The following is a 16,390-nucleotide window of genomic DNA, read 5'->3' as shown; positions in this document are numbered from 1 at the left end:
TGATTTCTACATTTTCATTTCAAATTTTGTTGATTTGATTCTTCTCCCTTTTTTTCTTGATGAGGCTGACTAATGGTTTGTCTATTTTATTTATCTTCTCAAAGAACCAGCTTTTAGCTTTGTTGATTTTGACTATGGTCTCCTTTGTTTCTTTTGCATTTATTTCTGCCCTAATTTTTCTGATTTCTTTCCTTCTACTAACTCTGGAGTGCTTCATTTCTTCTTTTTCTAGTTGCTTTAGGTGTAGAGTTAGGTTATTTATTTGATTTCTCTCCTGTTTCTTGAGGTAGGCTTGTATTGCTATGAATCTTCCCTTCAGCGCTGCTTTTACTGAATCCCATAGGTTTTGGGTTGTTGTGTTTTCATTTTTTAATTTCTTTTTTTATTTCTTCTGTGATTTGTTGGTTATTCCAAAGTGTGTTGTTTAGCCTACATATGGTAAATTCAAAAAAATTGAAATCATGTCAAGCATCTTTTCTGATCACAATGAGGTAAGATTAGATGTCAACTACAGGAAAAAAAACTATTAAAAATACAAACATATAAAGGAGAGTTTTGCCAGGTAAAATATTATTGTTTGGCAGTTTTTTTTCCTTTGCATATATCATCATAGTTTTTCATGACCTATAATGTTTCTGTTGAAAAAACCCTGATGGACTTCTATGTTCATGACAAGTTGCTTTCAAAATTCTTTGTTTTGATAATTTAATTATAATGTGTCTCATTATAGACCAATCAGGATTTTTCAGTTTTGAATGAAGATACCTACTTCCTTCCCTAGACTTGGTAAGTTCTCAGCCATTATTTCTTTAAATAAGCTTTCTGCTCCTTTCTTATCCTTCTGGAACTCCCATTAAGTGTATCTTATTTCATGTGATGATTTCACCTAAGTCTCATATGCTTTCTTTACTCTTTTTATACTTTTTTTCTTTTTGTTTCTCTAACTAGATAATTTCTTTTTGATTATTTATTCTACATGGTTGAATCTTCTGTGAAGATCTGTGTTGAATTTTTCAGTGTAGTTGTCATAGTTTTTAGCTTTAGGATGTTGGTTTAAATCTTTTTTTAATGGTTTCTATTTTTTATCAAAGCTTTTATTGTATTTTTTCCAGATTTCATTTAGCTGTCTACCTATGTTCTCTTGTATCTTAATGAATTTCTTTAAGATGATTATTTTCAATTTTTTTTGTCAGTTCATGGATTACCATTTCTTTAAGGTCAGTTACTGGAACTGTATTAGTTCCCTTTTAGTCTTGTCGTATTTCCATAATTCTTCCTTTTCCTTACACCTTTGCATTGAATTCTCTGCATTTGAAGAGGTGGAAAACTCTTCTAGTCTTTATAGATTGGTTTTGAAGGTAAAGACCTTTTTTTACTGGTTTCCTCTAATGATGGGAAATGACAAGACTGTATGAAGCAGAGTTGAAGCTGGATTACAGGACTGCTTTTAGGGTCTGCATTTGCGTCTATGGTCAGTGACCTGTTAGTGGGGGCACTGATGGAGTGACTTCTCCTGTGTCCCTTGGTGGATGGGGTTGGTGGGAGGACTATAGACAAATGGGGTTGGAACAAAGCTCAGTAAGGGATGGGAACGTCTTTTGAATGTGCAGCTGGTATTGCTGCTGCTGCTGCTGCTAAGACGCTTCCGACTCTGTGCGACCTCACAGACGGCAGCCCACCAGGCTCCCCTGTCCCTGGGATTCTCCAGACAAGAACACTGGAGTGGGTTGCCATTTCCTTCTCCAATGCATGAAAGTGAAAAGTGAAAGTGAAGTCGCTCAGTTGTGTCCGACTCTTCACGACCCTATGGACTGTAGCCTACCAGGCTCCTCCATCCATGGGATTTTCCAGGCAAGAGTACTGGAGTGGGGTGCCATCACCTTCTCCGGCAGCTGGTATTAGGTTGGTGAAAATGTAATTGTGGTTGCAGACCGTGAATTTTAAATCAATATGTCTAGGCTCAAACACATCTTTATTAATCAAAACAGGAACCATTACAATCAACACATTTTTGCCAAAGAGAAATAAGTTTGTTTATTCCTATAGCCTAAAAATCCATGCTTTAGGATTCGATGAACTCTTGGAAAGCATTTTCTGCATCCTGCTGGTTGTGGAAGTGTTTTATCTGCAAAAAGTTGTCAAGATGCTTGAAGAAGTGATAGTCAGTTGGTGAGAGGTCAGGTGAACATGGCAGAGGAGGCAAAACTTCATAGCCCAATTCATTCAACTTTTGAAGCATTGGTTGTGTGACATGCAGGTGGGTGTTGTCATGGAGAAGAATTGGGTCCATTCTGTTGGCCAATGACAGGCTGCAGGCATTGCAGTTTTTGGTACATTTCATCGATTTGTTGAGTATACTTCTCACATGTAATGGTTTTGCCGGGATTCAGAAAGCTGTAGTGGATCAGACTGGCAGCAGACCACCAAACAGTGACCCTGACCTTTTTTTGGTGCAAGTGTGGCTTTGGGAACTGCTTTGGAGCTTCTTCTCAGTCCAGCCACTGAGCTGGTCATCACTGGTGGTTGTATAAAATCCACTTTTCATCACATGTCAGAATCAGATTGAGAAATGGTTCATTGTTGTTGCATGGAAAAAGAGAAGGTGATACTTCAAAATGATATTTTTGATTTGAGATCAGCTGGAGAAGGCAATGGCACCCCACTCCAGCGCTCTTGCCTGGAAAATCCCACGGACGGAGGAGCCTGGTAGGCCGCAGTCCATGAGGTTGCTAAGAATCAGACAAGACTCAGCGACTTCACTTTCACTTTTCACTTTCATGCATTGGAGAAGGAAATGGCAACCCACTCCAGTGTTCTTGCCTAGAGAATCCCAGGGACGGGGGAGCCTGGTGGGCTGCCGTCTATGGGGTCGCACAGAGTCGGACACGACTGAAGCGACTTAGCAGCAGCAGCAGCAGCATGAGGCACCCACTCATTGAGCTTTTTAACCTTTCCAATTTGCCTCAAATGCTGAATGACCATAGAATGGTTGACACTGAGTTCTTCAGCAACTTCTCATGTAGTTGTAAGAGGATCAGCTTTGATGATTCTCTCAATTGGTCATTGTCAGCTTCTGATGGCTGGCCACTGTACTCTTCATCTTCAAGGCTCTTGTCTCCTTTGCAAAACTTTTTGAACCACCACTGCACTATACATTTGTTAGGAATTCCTGGGCCAAATGTGTTGTTGATGTTGTGAGTTATCTCTGCTGCTTTATTACCCATTTTGAGCTCAAATAAGAAAATTGCTCAAATTTGCTTTTTGTCTAACATCATTTCCATATTCCAAAATTAATATAAAATAAACAGCAAATAATAAGCAAAAAATAAAGCAGGATATGCATATTAAAGTTACATATAACATAACCACATTTATGTAAGAATGTATTCCAAAATTAAATAACAAATTTCAACAATGCGAAAACCGCAATTACTTTTGCACCAACGTAATACCACACCGTAGTCAGTGCGTCTGCCACTGGGGCCTTCTTTGTAAAAGTACCCTCCCTGATCTTGGGCTCTGCTGGGGTTTCTCAGCCTTCTACCTAGTTATAAGGCTTCTAGAAAAAAACTTTTTCCCATGGGTGGCAATCACATAATTGTTTCAATGTGGGAAGAGTGCTGGCACTTCTTGTTCTGTTTTCTTGCTGATGTCACCCCTGAGGTTTCTGGTTCTAAAGTTTCAATGCTTCTAGAACTCTTAGAATCATCTATTTGACACCCCGTTTTGGGTAGACTTTTCATTTTATGGAATTCTAATTGCTGATTCAATTGTGAAATGTGAACATAAGGATTAACTTCCTGGAGTTTCAGAGCTATATTTATTGTTAACAGTATCTGGTAAGTTCCCTTCCAATCAGGTTCAAGAACAGTTTTTTTCTGATATTTCTTCTAATAAATAAAATCTTTTGGCTAAAGAGCATAAAGAGGTTTTTTAGGAAGATGTAGTTGGAAGGTAGATTTAACCTCTTGGTGTTAGAACTGGGTATGCTGCTGCTGCTGTTCCGTTGCTAAATTGTGTCTGACTCTTTGCAACCCCATATACTATAGCCCTCCAGGCTCCTCTGTCCATGGGATTTCCCAGGCAAGAATACTGGAGTGGGTTGTGATTTCCTTCTCCAAGGGATCTTTCTGACTCAGGCACCAAACCTACATCTCCTGTGCTGGCAGGCATTAACCGGAGGATTCTTTACTGCTGAGCCACCAGGGAAGCCTCAGAACTGGGTATAGTATGAGTCTTTTGCAATATTTTTCTGAGTCTATATACAATAGGGTATAATCTAGAATTGGAGGAGAAACTCCTAAATTCATGGATTTTTCATTTACCAATTCACAGGGGGATAAGCCATGTGTTCCCAAGAGAGTGGGAAAGTATGGCCTCATAAGATCCAACAGGATTACAACTGGTCAAGGGATCTCAGGATTTCTTAAAGATTTGCTAATTTTAATTTAAAGATGTCATTGGTGCTAAGAGGAGATTGAGGGTGGTACGGACAGTGTAGTATTTGAATAAGAATGAATGCCTTACAGAATGCCTTTTATATTGGTTTTCATAAAGTGTGTACCTTGGTCACTGGTATGCTCTGGGTTGGAATCACAATATCTGGCAACTTTTCAGCAACTGTAAGGGAATGTTCAGTCAGGGAATGATTTAACCCATCCTGAAAATAGACATATAAAACAAAAACTTGTTAAAATCTCATGAAGAGTGAAAACTGGAAAAAATCTATCTGAAGGTCTTTAAAGGGCCCTTGCAACTTTAGTTCCTGCTATGTCCCATTTTATACTTTTCATAGGGTAACATATGGAGAAGGCAATGGCATCCCACTCCAGTACTCTTGCCTGGAAAATCCCATGGACGGAGGAACCTAGTGGGCTGCAGTCCATGGGGTCGCTAAGAGTCAGACACGACTGAGTGACTTCACTTTCACTTTTCACTTTCATGCATTGGAGAAGGAAATGGCAACCCACTCCAGTGTTCTTGCCTGGAGAATCCCAGGGATGGGGGAGCCTGGTGGGCTGCCATCTATGGGGTTGCACAGAGTCGGACACGACTGAAGTGACTTAGCAGCAGCAGCAGCAGGGTAACATAATACTAGACAGGTGACACCTGACCTGAAAATAACCTCATATGTTTTAAACAAAATTATGTCTCTCATAGGAGACACATAACATAAAATTTACTATCCTAAACATTTTAAGTGTACAGTTTAGTAGTATTAAATATATTTGCTCTGTTGTGTAACCAGTGTCCATAACTTTTTCATCTTGCAAAACTAACAAAAACAACCCCACTCTCATTTCCTTCTCTCTCCAGTTCCTGAAAACTACCATTCTACTTTCTGTTCCTAGGAGTTTGACTATTCTTGATATCTCATGTAAGTGAAATCATACAGTATTTATCTTTTTGTGACTGTTATTTCACTTAGCATAGTGTCCTCAGTATTATTACCTGTTGTAAGGTGTGTAAGAATTTTCTTCCTTTTTAAAGGTTGAATAATATTCCATTCCAAGAGGGTCAAGGGTAAGAATATAGTAAGTAATGTTTTTGGATGTTTGTTAGTTGTTAGAAGTTAGGGAAGTGGATAAACATTGAACTGGCCATTTTAGCGATGTATAAAACTTGCCTTTGACAGACTTCTACTAACAAAATCCTCCTTTTTTGTGCGTTAAGCAGTTTCCCCTTTCCTTTATATTTTGAGGATATCAACTTGTTTTTAATGTATGTCCATTAAAAAATTATATCCCTGAAGTTAACTTATCAAATGGTTTATTCTTATTACATATCCTTCAGTTCAGTTCAGTTCAGTTCAGTTGCTCAGTCGTGTCCAACTCTTAGCAATCCCATGAATCGCAGCATGCCAGGCCTCCCTGTCCATCACCAACTCCCGGAGTTCACTTAGACTCACGCCCATAGAGTCAGTGATGCCATCCAGCCATCTCATCCTCTGTCGTCCCCTTCTTCTCCTGCCCCCAATCCCTCCCAGCATCAGAGTCTTTTCCAATGAGTCAACTCTTCGCATGAGGTGGCTGAAGTACTGGAGTTTCAGCTTTAGCATCATTCCTTCCAAAGAAATCCCAGGGCTGATCTCCTTCAGAATGGACTGGTTGGATCTCCTTGCAGTCCAAGGGACTCCCAAGAGTCTTCTCCAACACCACAATTCAAAACCATCAATTCTTCGGCACTCAGCTTTCTTCACAGTCCAACTCTCACATCCATACATGACCACTGGAAAAACCATAGCCTTGACTAGATGGACCTTTGTTGGCAAAGTAATATCTCTGCTTTTGAATATGCTATCTAGGTTGGTCATAACTTTCCTTCCAAGGAGTAAGCGTCTTTTAATTTCATGGCTGCAGTCACCATCTGCAGTGATTTTGGAGCCCAGAAAAATAAAGTCTGACACTGTTTCCACTGTTTCCCCATCTATTTCCCATGAAATGATGGGACCAGATGCCATGATCTTCGTTTTCTAAATGTTGAGCTTTAAGCCAACTTTTTCACTCTCCACTTTCACTTTCATCAAGAGGCTTTTTAGTTCCTCTTCACTTTCTGCCATAAGGGTGGTGTCATTACATATCCTTAAAAAGTAATATATTTGTGTCTAGGACAAATTTATGTTTACACAAAATTGAGTAGATTCCACAGAGTTCTCATATACCACTCATTCCTCTCTCACACATTCCCCCCTATTATTAATATGTTGTATTACAATGGTATACATGTTATAGCTGATAAATCATCAGGTACATTATAATTAACTGAAGTCCATAGTTTACATTAAAGTTCACTGTGTTGTATAGTCCTATGAGTTTTAACAAATGCATAATGTCATCCATCCAGATAGAAGCATGCAGAGTAGCTTCCTTACCCTACAAGTCCCTTGTACCCCACCTACTCACCACTCTCCCTCTAAACCCCAGGCATCACTGATCCTTTTAGCATTTTCAGATAGTTATATAATTGGATTCACATAGACTTTCCAGACTGGCTTCATTCACTTAAGTTTCCTCCACATCTTTTCATGTCTTGGTAGTTTCTTTATTTTTCTTGTTTTCTCTCTGAGTAATAGTTCATTACATGCATATACCCCAGTTTAACTGTTCATCTGCTTGTTGAGGGGCATCTTAGGTGCTTGTAGTTTTTGGAGCAATGGGTTTTTGATAGTTCTCATCAAGTTGAGGTAAAATCTCAATGTTGTGTCTGATTGCTTATGCACAGATAGACACAAGATTTTAGTAGTTAGACCTGACTAGAGAAAGAGGCTGTTAAATAGCTTTATTTAGGTTTCAGATGTCCTCTTCACATTGGAGTCCACAGGAAAGGGTCTCTTAATGCTTAGCGAACTCATTAAGAGGTCATTCTGTCTCAGTGAAACTTGGCACAGTGTCTACAATACTCAGTTAAAAGCAGAAATACACTCAGTTGTCTCTTGTTAAGGCGTCTAGGATATGTTTGGATAGTCTTTAGTCTATCAGGAGAGAATGTTTTTCTCTCCTGAGATGCACCATACTCTAAATAATGGGCTGTATTTTGGCAAAAATAACTTATATTTGGAACATTATGTCCCTTTTTTTGCTAAGGGTGGGGCAAGTCAGTGGAATCCTTTTACAGGCTTTCTTGTTCTTTGAACACAGTTGATTATCTACACATTGTGTTAGGACTAAATCACAAGGGACATTTATATCTATTAAGTTTTGATCAAGGACCAGGCAAAAATAGAAGGGGGCTGCAGTGTACTCCAGAGGCATGACTGTCCAGGTATGTTTTTGTGCTCTCCAGGTAAAGGCAAAAAGGTGTTGACTGTTTTGGTCCAGAGGCACACTGAAAAAAGACAGGACACAGGTTCATTAGAGTGAAGCAAGTGGCCTCAGGTGGAATTGGTGAAAGGCTGGTATTTGGGTTAATTTCTGTCAGAAAGTGAGGTATATCTATTTTGTGGATGGTCTTAAAGTCTTGAACAAATTGTTTGATTCTTTTCTTACAGAAAGAGAGTGTTACAGGGCAGTGTATGGAAAGACCTTTGTATGTAAAGCATTCAACTATATGTTTGAACTCTTTCTTTGGATTCAGGGGATATCAGGAGGAATTTGGATAATGGTTTGGTAGAATGTGTCTGAACTTTAATAGGTTCTGCCCCAGTTATTTTTCATATGTCAGTGAAATTTCTCGCTGGATTTGCAAGCTCAGGTGTGGCGTCCAGATCTTTATCAGGGCTATGTGTCACGTAGTGAGCAAAGAAAAGATACATTCAGAACAAATACAATTGGTTATGAACAGAGAGTCTTCTGAAATTTCAAGAAATGGTCCCTTTGGTGTGCTTTTAATATATAATAATTTTACGAGTAATGGAAGTTTTACCTTCTTAAATTTGCAAGAGTGTTATCACAGAGCAGGAAGGAAAGGTTACATATAAAGGCTGGTAGATAGGGAAGTCTGTGATTTATTTAAAATACCAACCACCTGTGTGGTACATTTATGTCAAGGAAGTGGCTGAGCGAAGGTAGCAGGGTTTAATGTGGAAAGAGTAGCAGTTGTATTGATTTTTATTGGAAATGGTTCAGGTTTGTTTTTTTAGGAGACTCTACCCAACTTTTCAAGCTTGTTATTAAATCCTTAAATTTACTGTAGTAAGAGAGATCCTGAATGTCCTTTCCTGGATCAATTCAGTCTTCTCTGAATCCAGAAATGAGCACTGGCAGCTCTGACCAATACATGCATAAGTAATATGTGTCAGATAATCCTAGGGCTTATGCATCCAAAAGAATGCTAAATTCTTCCAGGAATATTTGTTGGTTTTGTCATGATTTAGGAACTCTTTCAAATAACTCCTAATTAAGTTCAGGTCCAAGGTTTAAATTCTGAAGTTGTCTGAATACCTGGTGCATGGATCTTCAGAGGCAGATTGCATTTTGGGCACCTGGACAAGGGGAATTGGAAAGAAGAGTCAGTGGAAGTTCAGAAAGAGAGAGAATGGCAGGTGAAGAGGTAGATTTATATCTAGGAGAGGCAACTGGAGGACTTAATAGAGAAGTAAGTTTAGTTTAGATTTTTTTTTCAAATTGGTCATTAGCTTTGGCTAGAGAATGTTTTAATGAAGCAACTTTTTTTTTTAATGAAGCAACTTTTGATTCAGAGTTTTGTGTGGAAACCTCCTTATACCAAATCAAAATATGCTGCCCATTGAAACTGAGAAACCGTCCATCTTATTGAAGGAGACTTTCAAATGAACAACTTTGTTCATATCAGGTCATCTTTAGTGAAGTTATGTCACTTAGAGATAGGCACAGGAATGAGGAATTGAATGAGATGACGTGGAAGAAGCACACATCTTTCCTGGAAGAGTAGAAGTTCTACATTTCAACTACCCCGTAAGAGTTGGTAATGGTGGGTAAATGTGGTGTTTGTGTACCTTGTGACTTAGATCCCAACATGACTTCTCTGAATGCAGACTCCGCCACCTGATACCAAAGAGAAAATTCTTTTTGGATTAAAGCCAAACTTTAAAGGCAAAAGAAAATGAGAAGAGAACCTCATCTGGTTTTATTGAAGACTCAACTGCCAAGTATGTGCAAATGGATGCCAGTCTGAGGAGAACTTCAAACTCACAAGACTGTGAGGTTGACTTGAACAGCAGGCTTATAGGACACAATTTTGTGTTCTGCCCAGTGATTTCCTTTCTTGTGATAAACAAGATTTTTATTTAGCATAGCAGAAAATGGAATCACGAAAGAGAATGAAAGGGCATTAAAATGAATGTCTGATGTCACCAACGATGCCAAATAAACAGAACCAGTAACAAAACCTGGTACCAAACTGAGAATAAATAGCTAAGGAACTCAGTGCAATGAGAGACTTCAGACATGGCATGGACTTTACACATTGGTGTGGACACTATAAGCTGAGGGTAGCTTACAGCACAAGGTGTTCTATGAGTACCCCACTTAGTCCAAGGCTGAGAGTTATGGCCATGGGGAATGGAGACTGCCTCACTGGGACCCCCAGGAAAACTGAATATAAACTGAGGCTGTTCAAAGTAGGACAGTAGGGGCTACTTATTCAGAGCTTGATATATAGCAAGAGAGTCAGCCCTGGCACTTGCATTTGAGAGCTGATAGACAGGTAAGGGAGCGAGAAAGGTTTATAGTCAAAAAAGGGAGGGCTTCTGTTGTGTTTGAATAGAGGTTATTGGCAGGGGAAAGCTAGAGGAAGGCTAACTAGATGCAGGGAATCCTATACAATTGATTTGTAGATTTTGCATTTTAAGCATAATATATTTGACTTTCTTAAAATGGTCCTGAGTTGGAAAGAAGAAAGAAAGTGTTAGTTGCTCAGTTTTGTCTGACTCTTTGCAACTCCATGGACTGTAGCCTGCGGGGCTCCTCTGCCCATGGAGTTCTCCAGGCAAGAATACTGGAGTGGGTAGCCATTCCCTCCTCCAGGGAAATCATCCTGACCCAGGAATTGAACCTGCTTCTTCTGTATTGTCAGGGGGATTCTTTACCATCTGAACTACCAGAAAGAGGGATGAAAATTAGGGAAGCTGGCAGTTGTTGACCAAATCCTGATCACTGCGGCCAGTTACCACAGGGCTTATGGTTTTGTTTCTGGGCTGCTTGCTACAAAGTTTGTGGGTCAGAATTTTGTTATCATTAGTGATCTGGCCACTGTTAGTTTGTACATTCAGTCACTCAGATCTAAGGCTACCAAGGAGTCTAGCTTCTTAATGGCATCTCCTGCCACCACTGGCCAACCTGGCCCACTGAACTCATGATGCTGGTATCTCCCCAGCACATTACTTTTGGTTAGTTATACAGTGTCCCTGTAGGCCCTTCCACACCCGCACTAGCTGATATATTATTCTACTTTAGGTATTATATCAGTGTACCATACCCATTGCTTTGAACCTTCTGATTTTCTATTGTATCGTATTATGCTTAACTTTAGTTACCATCTGGTGGCAAAGAGAGGGGATGGGGGTAAATGAGGTTGGTGCATGTTGTCTTGCCAGGCAGAGGCTTCTGCATCATCTTAGAGCAAGGTAGATGTGCAAGTTTTCATAGAGTGGTGGGCCACTTCTGTAGGCTAAAGATTAAAAGAGATCTGGGGATTCAAGTTATTAATATATAACTACTTAGTTGTCTCCATCTAATGTTTCAGGGCTCAATCATTCTGTCATCTCTCCATTTTAGATGAATTAATAAAGGTGATGTGAGAATGTCACTCAGCCACAAAGAGAAGGAAGTTCTGCCATTTGCAACAATGTGGATGGACCTAGAGAGCATTATGGTAAGAAAATAAGTCAGATAGAGAAAGACATATACTCTGTTACCACTTATATGTGGAATCTAAAAATATAAAACCACTAAATATATATAATAAAACAGAAACAGACTCACAGATATAAAGAACAAACCAGTGGTTTAACAGTGGGGAGAGGGTAAAGACAGGGTATGAGATTAAGAGAAACAAATTGGGGCTTCCCTGATGGTCCAGTGGTTAAGAATCTACCTTGCAATGCAGGAGACACTGGTTCAATCCCTGGTCAGGGAAGATCCCACATACTGGGGAACAACCAAGCTCACGCACCACAACTACTGAAGCCCATGTGCCTAGAGCCCATTCTTTGCAACAAGAGAAGCCATTACAATAAGAAGCCCATGCATCACAACTAGAGAAAAGCCTGCTCACAGCAACAAGACCAATGCAGCCAAAGAGGGAGAGAGAAAGAGAGAAGCAAACTACTGTGTATAAAATAGATAAGCAACTAGGACATATTATACAGCACAAGGGTCAGTTCAGTTCAGTTCAGTCGCTCAGTCGTGTCCGACTCTTTGCGACCCCATGAATCGCAGCACGCCAGGCCTCCCTGTCCATCACCAACTCCCGGAGTCCACTCAGACACACGTCCATTGAGTCAGTGATGCCATCCAGCCATCTCATCCTCTGTCGTCCCCTTCTCCTGCCCCTAATCCCTCCCAGCATCAGAGTCTTTTCCAATGAGTCAACTCTTCGCATGAGGTGGCCAAAGCACAAGGATATATGGTCATTATTTTGTAAGAACTTCACATGAAATATAATCCATAAAAATACTGAATTATTTTGTTGTATATATGAAACTAATATTGTAAATCAAGTATACTTCCTAAAAACAATTCTCCAGGGGATCTTCCTGACCCAGGGATTGAACCCGGGTCTCCTGCATTGGAGGCAGATGCTTTAACCTCTGAGCCACCAAGCAAATCACATTAACCATGCCATTCAATTAGTATTTGAAGTAATAGCCAATAAAAAAAAAATTAAGGAAAAATAAGATGTAAGAACCTTGTCAAAAAATAAAAAAAGACACAGTACTATCATTATTTGGAGATACTATTATCCATAAAGATAGATATAGAGATATGTCTACATATATATGATAGATATAGATATATCTGTAAAGATAAGCCCTCTGGTGGCTCAGACAGTAAAGAATCTGCCTACAATGCAGGAAACCCAGGTTTGATCCCTGGGTTTGGGAGATCCCCTGGAGGAGGGCATGGCAACCCACTCCAGTATTCTTGCCTGGAAAATTCCATGGACAGAGGAGCCTGCCAGGCTACAGTCCATGGGGTTGCAAAGAATTGGACACGACGGAAGCAACTTAGCACAAAAAATATCTATAAAGATAGATATATCTTTATTATTATCTGATAAAGATATTATCTTTATCAGTCAAGCATAAGAATTTACAGATACGTGATTGCAGAAATTAAATAATTTTTCTGGATACCAGACCAACATAAGAGCAAATTTTTTCTATATGCCAGTAGCAATGTACAAACATTTTTAGGATCTTACAAGTACAAAAACACAGAATCTTTAGAATTAGAAACTTTTCCATGACAACAGAATTGTATTAAAAGTATGTAAGAAAAATGAAAAACAGTTGGTTCTTTTTGGAAACTACCCTTACAAAGCTAGCAACAGAAGTAAACCACTTGCCAAGCTAGTCATTCAAAAAGAAGGGCCATAATCATTGTTCCCCATTCCCTGTTTTGTATCCAACAAACATTTGTGCACATACAACAATTGGCTAGATCCCCCAAACGGGCTAGAGCCACCATCTAGAAAAGTTGGGACACTAGGGCCAAAAACTACATTGAACAAAACACATCTAGTAATTACTCTATTGGGGGGAAAACAAGGGGGAGGGGCAGTCGTAGGGTGCCTGGGAAAGGATGGCATTTTAAAGAAAAGTGCTGGCACTTGACTTGGAAGAGAAAGGGGGGGTGGGTTGGGGGGAGCTTAGAGCTGCTTAGGGGTGACCTCCCTAGAGAAAAACCTAAGTAGCTGTCTTAAAACACGCTGTGTTTCAAGAGGCTTTTCTTTGCCCAGGTGAGCTTCCTTCCCAGGGATCTAGCCAGCTAGATGTAAATTTTGCAACTGCTGCAAAATTCTGCAAGACAGCGTGCATCCAAAACCCATCACGGCCTTGTGATTCTGGCTGGGTGGGCAACATACACACAGCAGTCACCAGAACAGTCCATCCTGGTCCCAGACGGTGGCTAAGAATTGTGGGAGGAAGTTCATTCTTGAAACAGGCGTCTCTGGGCCTTTCGAGCAGGAACAGGAGGGTGTTGGGGGCGCTCGTGAGAACCTGGGCAAGGAGAGGGAGGTAGAGGTTGGAGTGGTGAGTCGGGGAAGAACTCCGGAACGTGCAAGTCCAGGTTGTCTTGGTGGTGAGGAGAGCCTCTCTCTGGAGTAGGGTTGGGCGCCTGAGGCCAGGGCTCTGGGGCTAGGCCCAAGAAGTCTGGGTCGGATGCCCTTCTAGGGGAAAGGAGGAGCCCAGCAACTGAGCTGGCGGCTGCATTCATCCCAGCCTGCGGGAACACAGTGTCTGCGTCCTCCTCATAGACCTCTTCTTGGCCAGCGATCTCTGGGACAGGTCCATAGAATCCCTGCTCGAGGGCGACGCATTCCCCAGGAGCGTTCAGGAAAGAGCCCTGTTCCAGAACAAGGGCCGAGTGGCTCTCCCCTTCTAGGAATTCGAGGAGGGCTCCAGGGATCAGTATGAGGGTGTTATCCCCGAGAGAAACTTGCAGCACGGATGTGGGCTCGGGCTCCAGCACCAGGTCGACCTCGTCCAGGGGCAGGTGCAGGGCAAAGCCGTCGGCCAGAATCACCAGGGAGGTGAGCGCTCCCATGTCTGGGGTCCCCATCACGTTGTCCACTCTGGGCGCTACCTCGAACTCGTGGTCCGTGGGCTCCTCCATTCGACGGCGCTTGGCAGGGCCGGGTCCTTCGGCCTGCTGTTCCCACTGGTCTGCAGAGGAAGCGCTGGGGCTGTGGGGCCGGCTGCCCATCATTTCAGGGTCGCCGCGGGCCTAGGGAGAGGAAGGGTTCTGTCCTACAGGTAATGACAGTCCGCTTGGCAGGCGAGGCCGACGCGGGGCGGTGGGGCGCAGGACCGTGGGATGAGGAACGAGTCTTCGGAACTCGGATTGCCTCTGGGGACTCACTCAGTCCTGGCGTCTAGGGAAACTGCTGGATTTGGCCTTGCGTGTTTGAGCCTTCCGCACCTCACACGGACGGGTTTGCACAGGAGTGGGCAAAGGATGTCGTGAGTGACGCCGGCGGAACTTGAGTCGGAAATCAGCCTCACGTTAATTCCTGCCCCTTCCTAGGCTCCGCCCACAGAAATGGAGGCGTCTGTGTTGCGCAAGAGGGGTAGCTGTGGTGGGTAGTTCAAGGTAGACAAATACTTTTATAGGCCTGAAGGGGGCGGAGCAATGCAGCTCTAGGACTAGGCTTCCTGGGTCAAGAGTTTGGCTTTCCTCGTGTTGACCTCAGAAGCGGAAAGCCTGAACAGGAAAACCGATTAAATTTCAAGTCCCACCAGAGGAATGCTGCACCAGGACCCTGAGATGTAGTTCCCTCATCCCTTGAGACTTCGCCCTGGCAGTGACCTTTTATCTTCTTTTGGTCCAATAGTGAGGTGAAGTTTTGGAAAGGGAAAAGTGAAAGTGAAAGTCACTCAGTCGTGTCGGACTTTTCGCGACCCCATGGACTATATAGTCCATGGAATTCTCTAGGGCAGAATACTGGAGTGGGTAGCCTTTCCCTTCTTCAGTGGATCTTCCCAACCCAGGAATCGAACCCAGGTCTCCCGCATGGCAGGCGGATTCTTTACCAGCTGAGCCTGGAGGGAAGCAGGTTTTGGATGACATCCTTAAGCCTCTGTTTGCCTGTGTTGTCAATGACTGTCAGATCCTCGCAGCGGAGTTGAAAAAGGAAAAGCGATGTTAGAATTGAGTGTCTTAATAGCAGCCCCTGCAGGATCAGCTTATATATCTATCACGATATATAGTTAGCACGACGATGGTTATCTTTACATTTCCATTAACTGAACCAAGAGTTTGTGTGCCTGCTAAGTCGCTTCAGTCTTGTCCGACTCTTTGCGACCCTGTGGACTAGCCCGCCAGGCTCCCCTGTCCATGGGATTCCCCACTGAATAAGGTCCCCGGTCTAGGGGATCTTCCCCACCCAGGGATCGAACCCATGTCTCCTGCGGCATTGCAGGCGGATTCTTTACCGCTGAGCCACCTGGGAAGCCGGAACTGAGATTACTGTCTCTAATTTTGACGTCGGAGGAGGCAATGGCACCCCACTCCAGTACTCTTGCCTGGAAAATCCCATGGATGGAGGAGCCTGGAAGGCTGTAGTCCATGGGGTCGCTGAGGGTCAGACACGACTGAGCGACTTCACTTTCACTTTCACGCATTGGAGAAGGAAATGGCAACCCACTCCAGTGTTCTTGCCTGGAGAATCCCAGGGACGGGGGAGCCTGGTAGGCTGCTGTCTATGGGGTCGCACAGAGTTGGACACGACTGAAGCGACTTAGCAGCAGCAGCAGCAGTTTTGACGTAAACTCCATGGGAGAGGTGTATCCATTTTAGCGCAGTTTTCTGTTGATGAAACGTCTTGCCGAAGGACGAACCAGTTTACTCAGGAGCCAGAAACTAGCCTAGTTGGGTGTGAGACATCAGGCTCCCCTCAAGATAATGAAGAGGATGGCGCCTTCGATCTGAAGATCAGTTCAAAGGTGAATCTGTGCAGCGGATCTTGGTGACCAAGGGAAGGTGTGGCTCAGCTTCTCCAGTATTAATGGATGAAAACATCCAATAATGATTTCAGGATAGGTAACACTGTCAAGGGAGAAGGCAATGGCACCCCACTCCAGTACTGTTGCCCGGAAAATCCCATGGACGGAGGAGCCTGGTAGGCTGCAGTCCATGCTAAGAGTCAGACACCACTGAGCGACTTCACTTTCACTTTCCACTTTCATGCATTGGAGAAGGAAATGGCAACCCACTCCAGTGTTCTTGCCTGGAGAATCCCAGGGATGGAG

At 42.5% G+C, this 16,390-nt stretch overlaps 1 protein-coding gene across 1 annotated transcript; it reads right to left on the bottom strand.

Moving 5' to 3' along the window:
• Positions 1 to 12,664: 12,664 nt before the first annotated feature.
• On the bottom strand, positions 12,665 to 14,627 carry LOC102407382 (proline-rich protein 23C). The gene has a single exon (XM_006069983.4). It carries the CDS (start codon positions 14,346 to 14,348, stop codon positions 13,569 to 13,571), a length of 780 nt encoding a protein of 259 aa, XP_006070045.2. The 5' UTR covers positions 14,349 to 14,627; the 3' UTR covers positions 12,665 to 13,568.
• Positions 14,628 to 16,390: the final 1,763 nt, after the last annotated feature.

Source organism: Bubalus bubalis, chromosome 1 (assembly GCF_019923935.1).
Source record: "Bubalus bubalis isolate 160015118507 breed Murrah chromosome 1, NDDB_SH_1, whole genome shotgun sequence".
Lineage (NCBI taxonomy): Eukaryota > Metazoa > Chordata > Mammalia > Artiodactyla > Bovidae > Bubalus > Bubalus bubalis.
The sequence above is the reverse complement of the archived record's forward strand: the minus strand, read 5'-3'. Positions and strand labels throughout refer to the sequence as shown.

Bases quoted from the DNA above. Each gene is read 5' to 3' on its own strand.
- LOC102407382 (XM_006069983.4), bottom strand. From the start codon at position 14,348: ATGATGGGCAGCCGGCCCCACAGCCCCAGCGCTTCCTCTGCAGACCAG.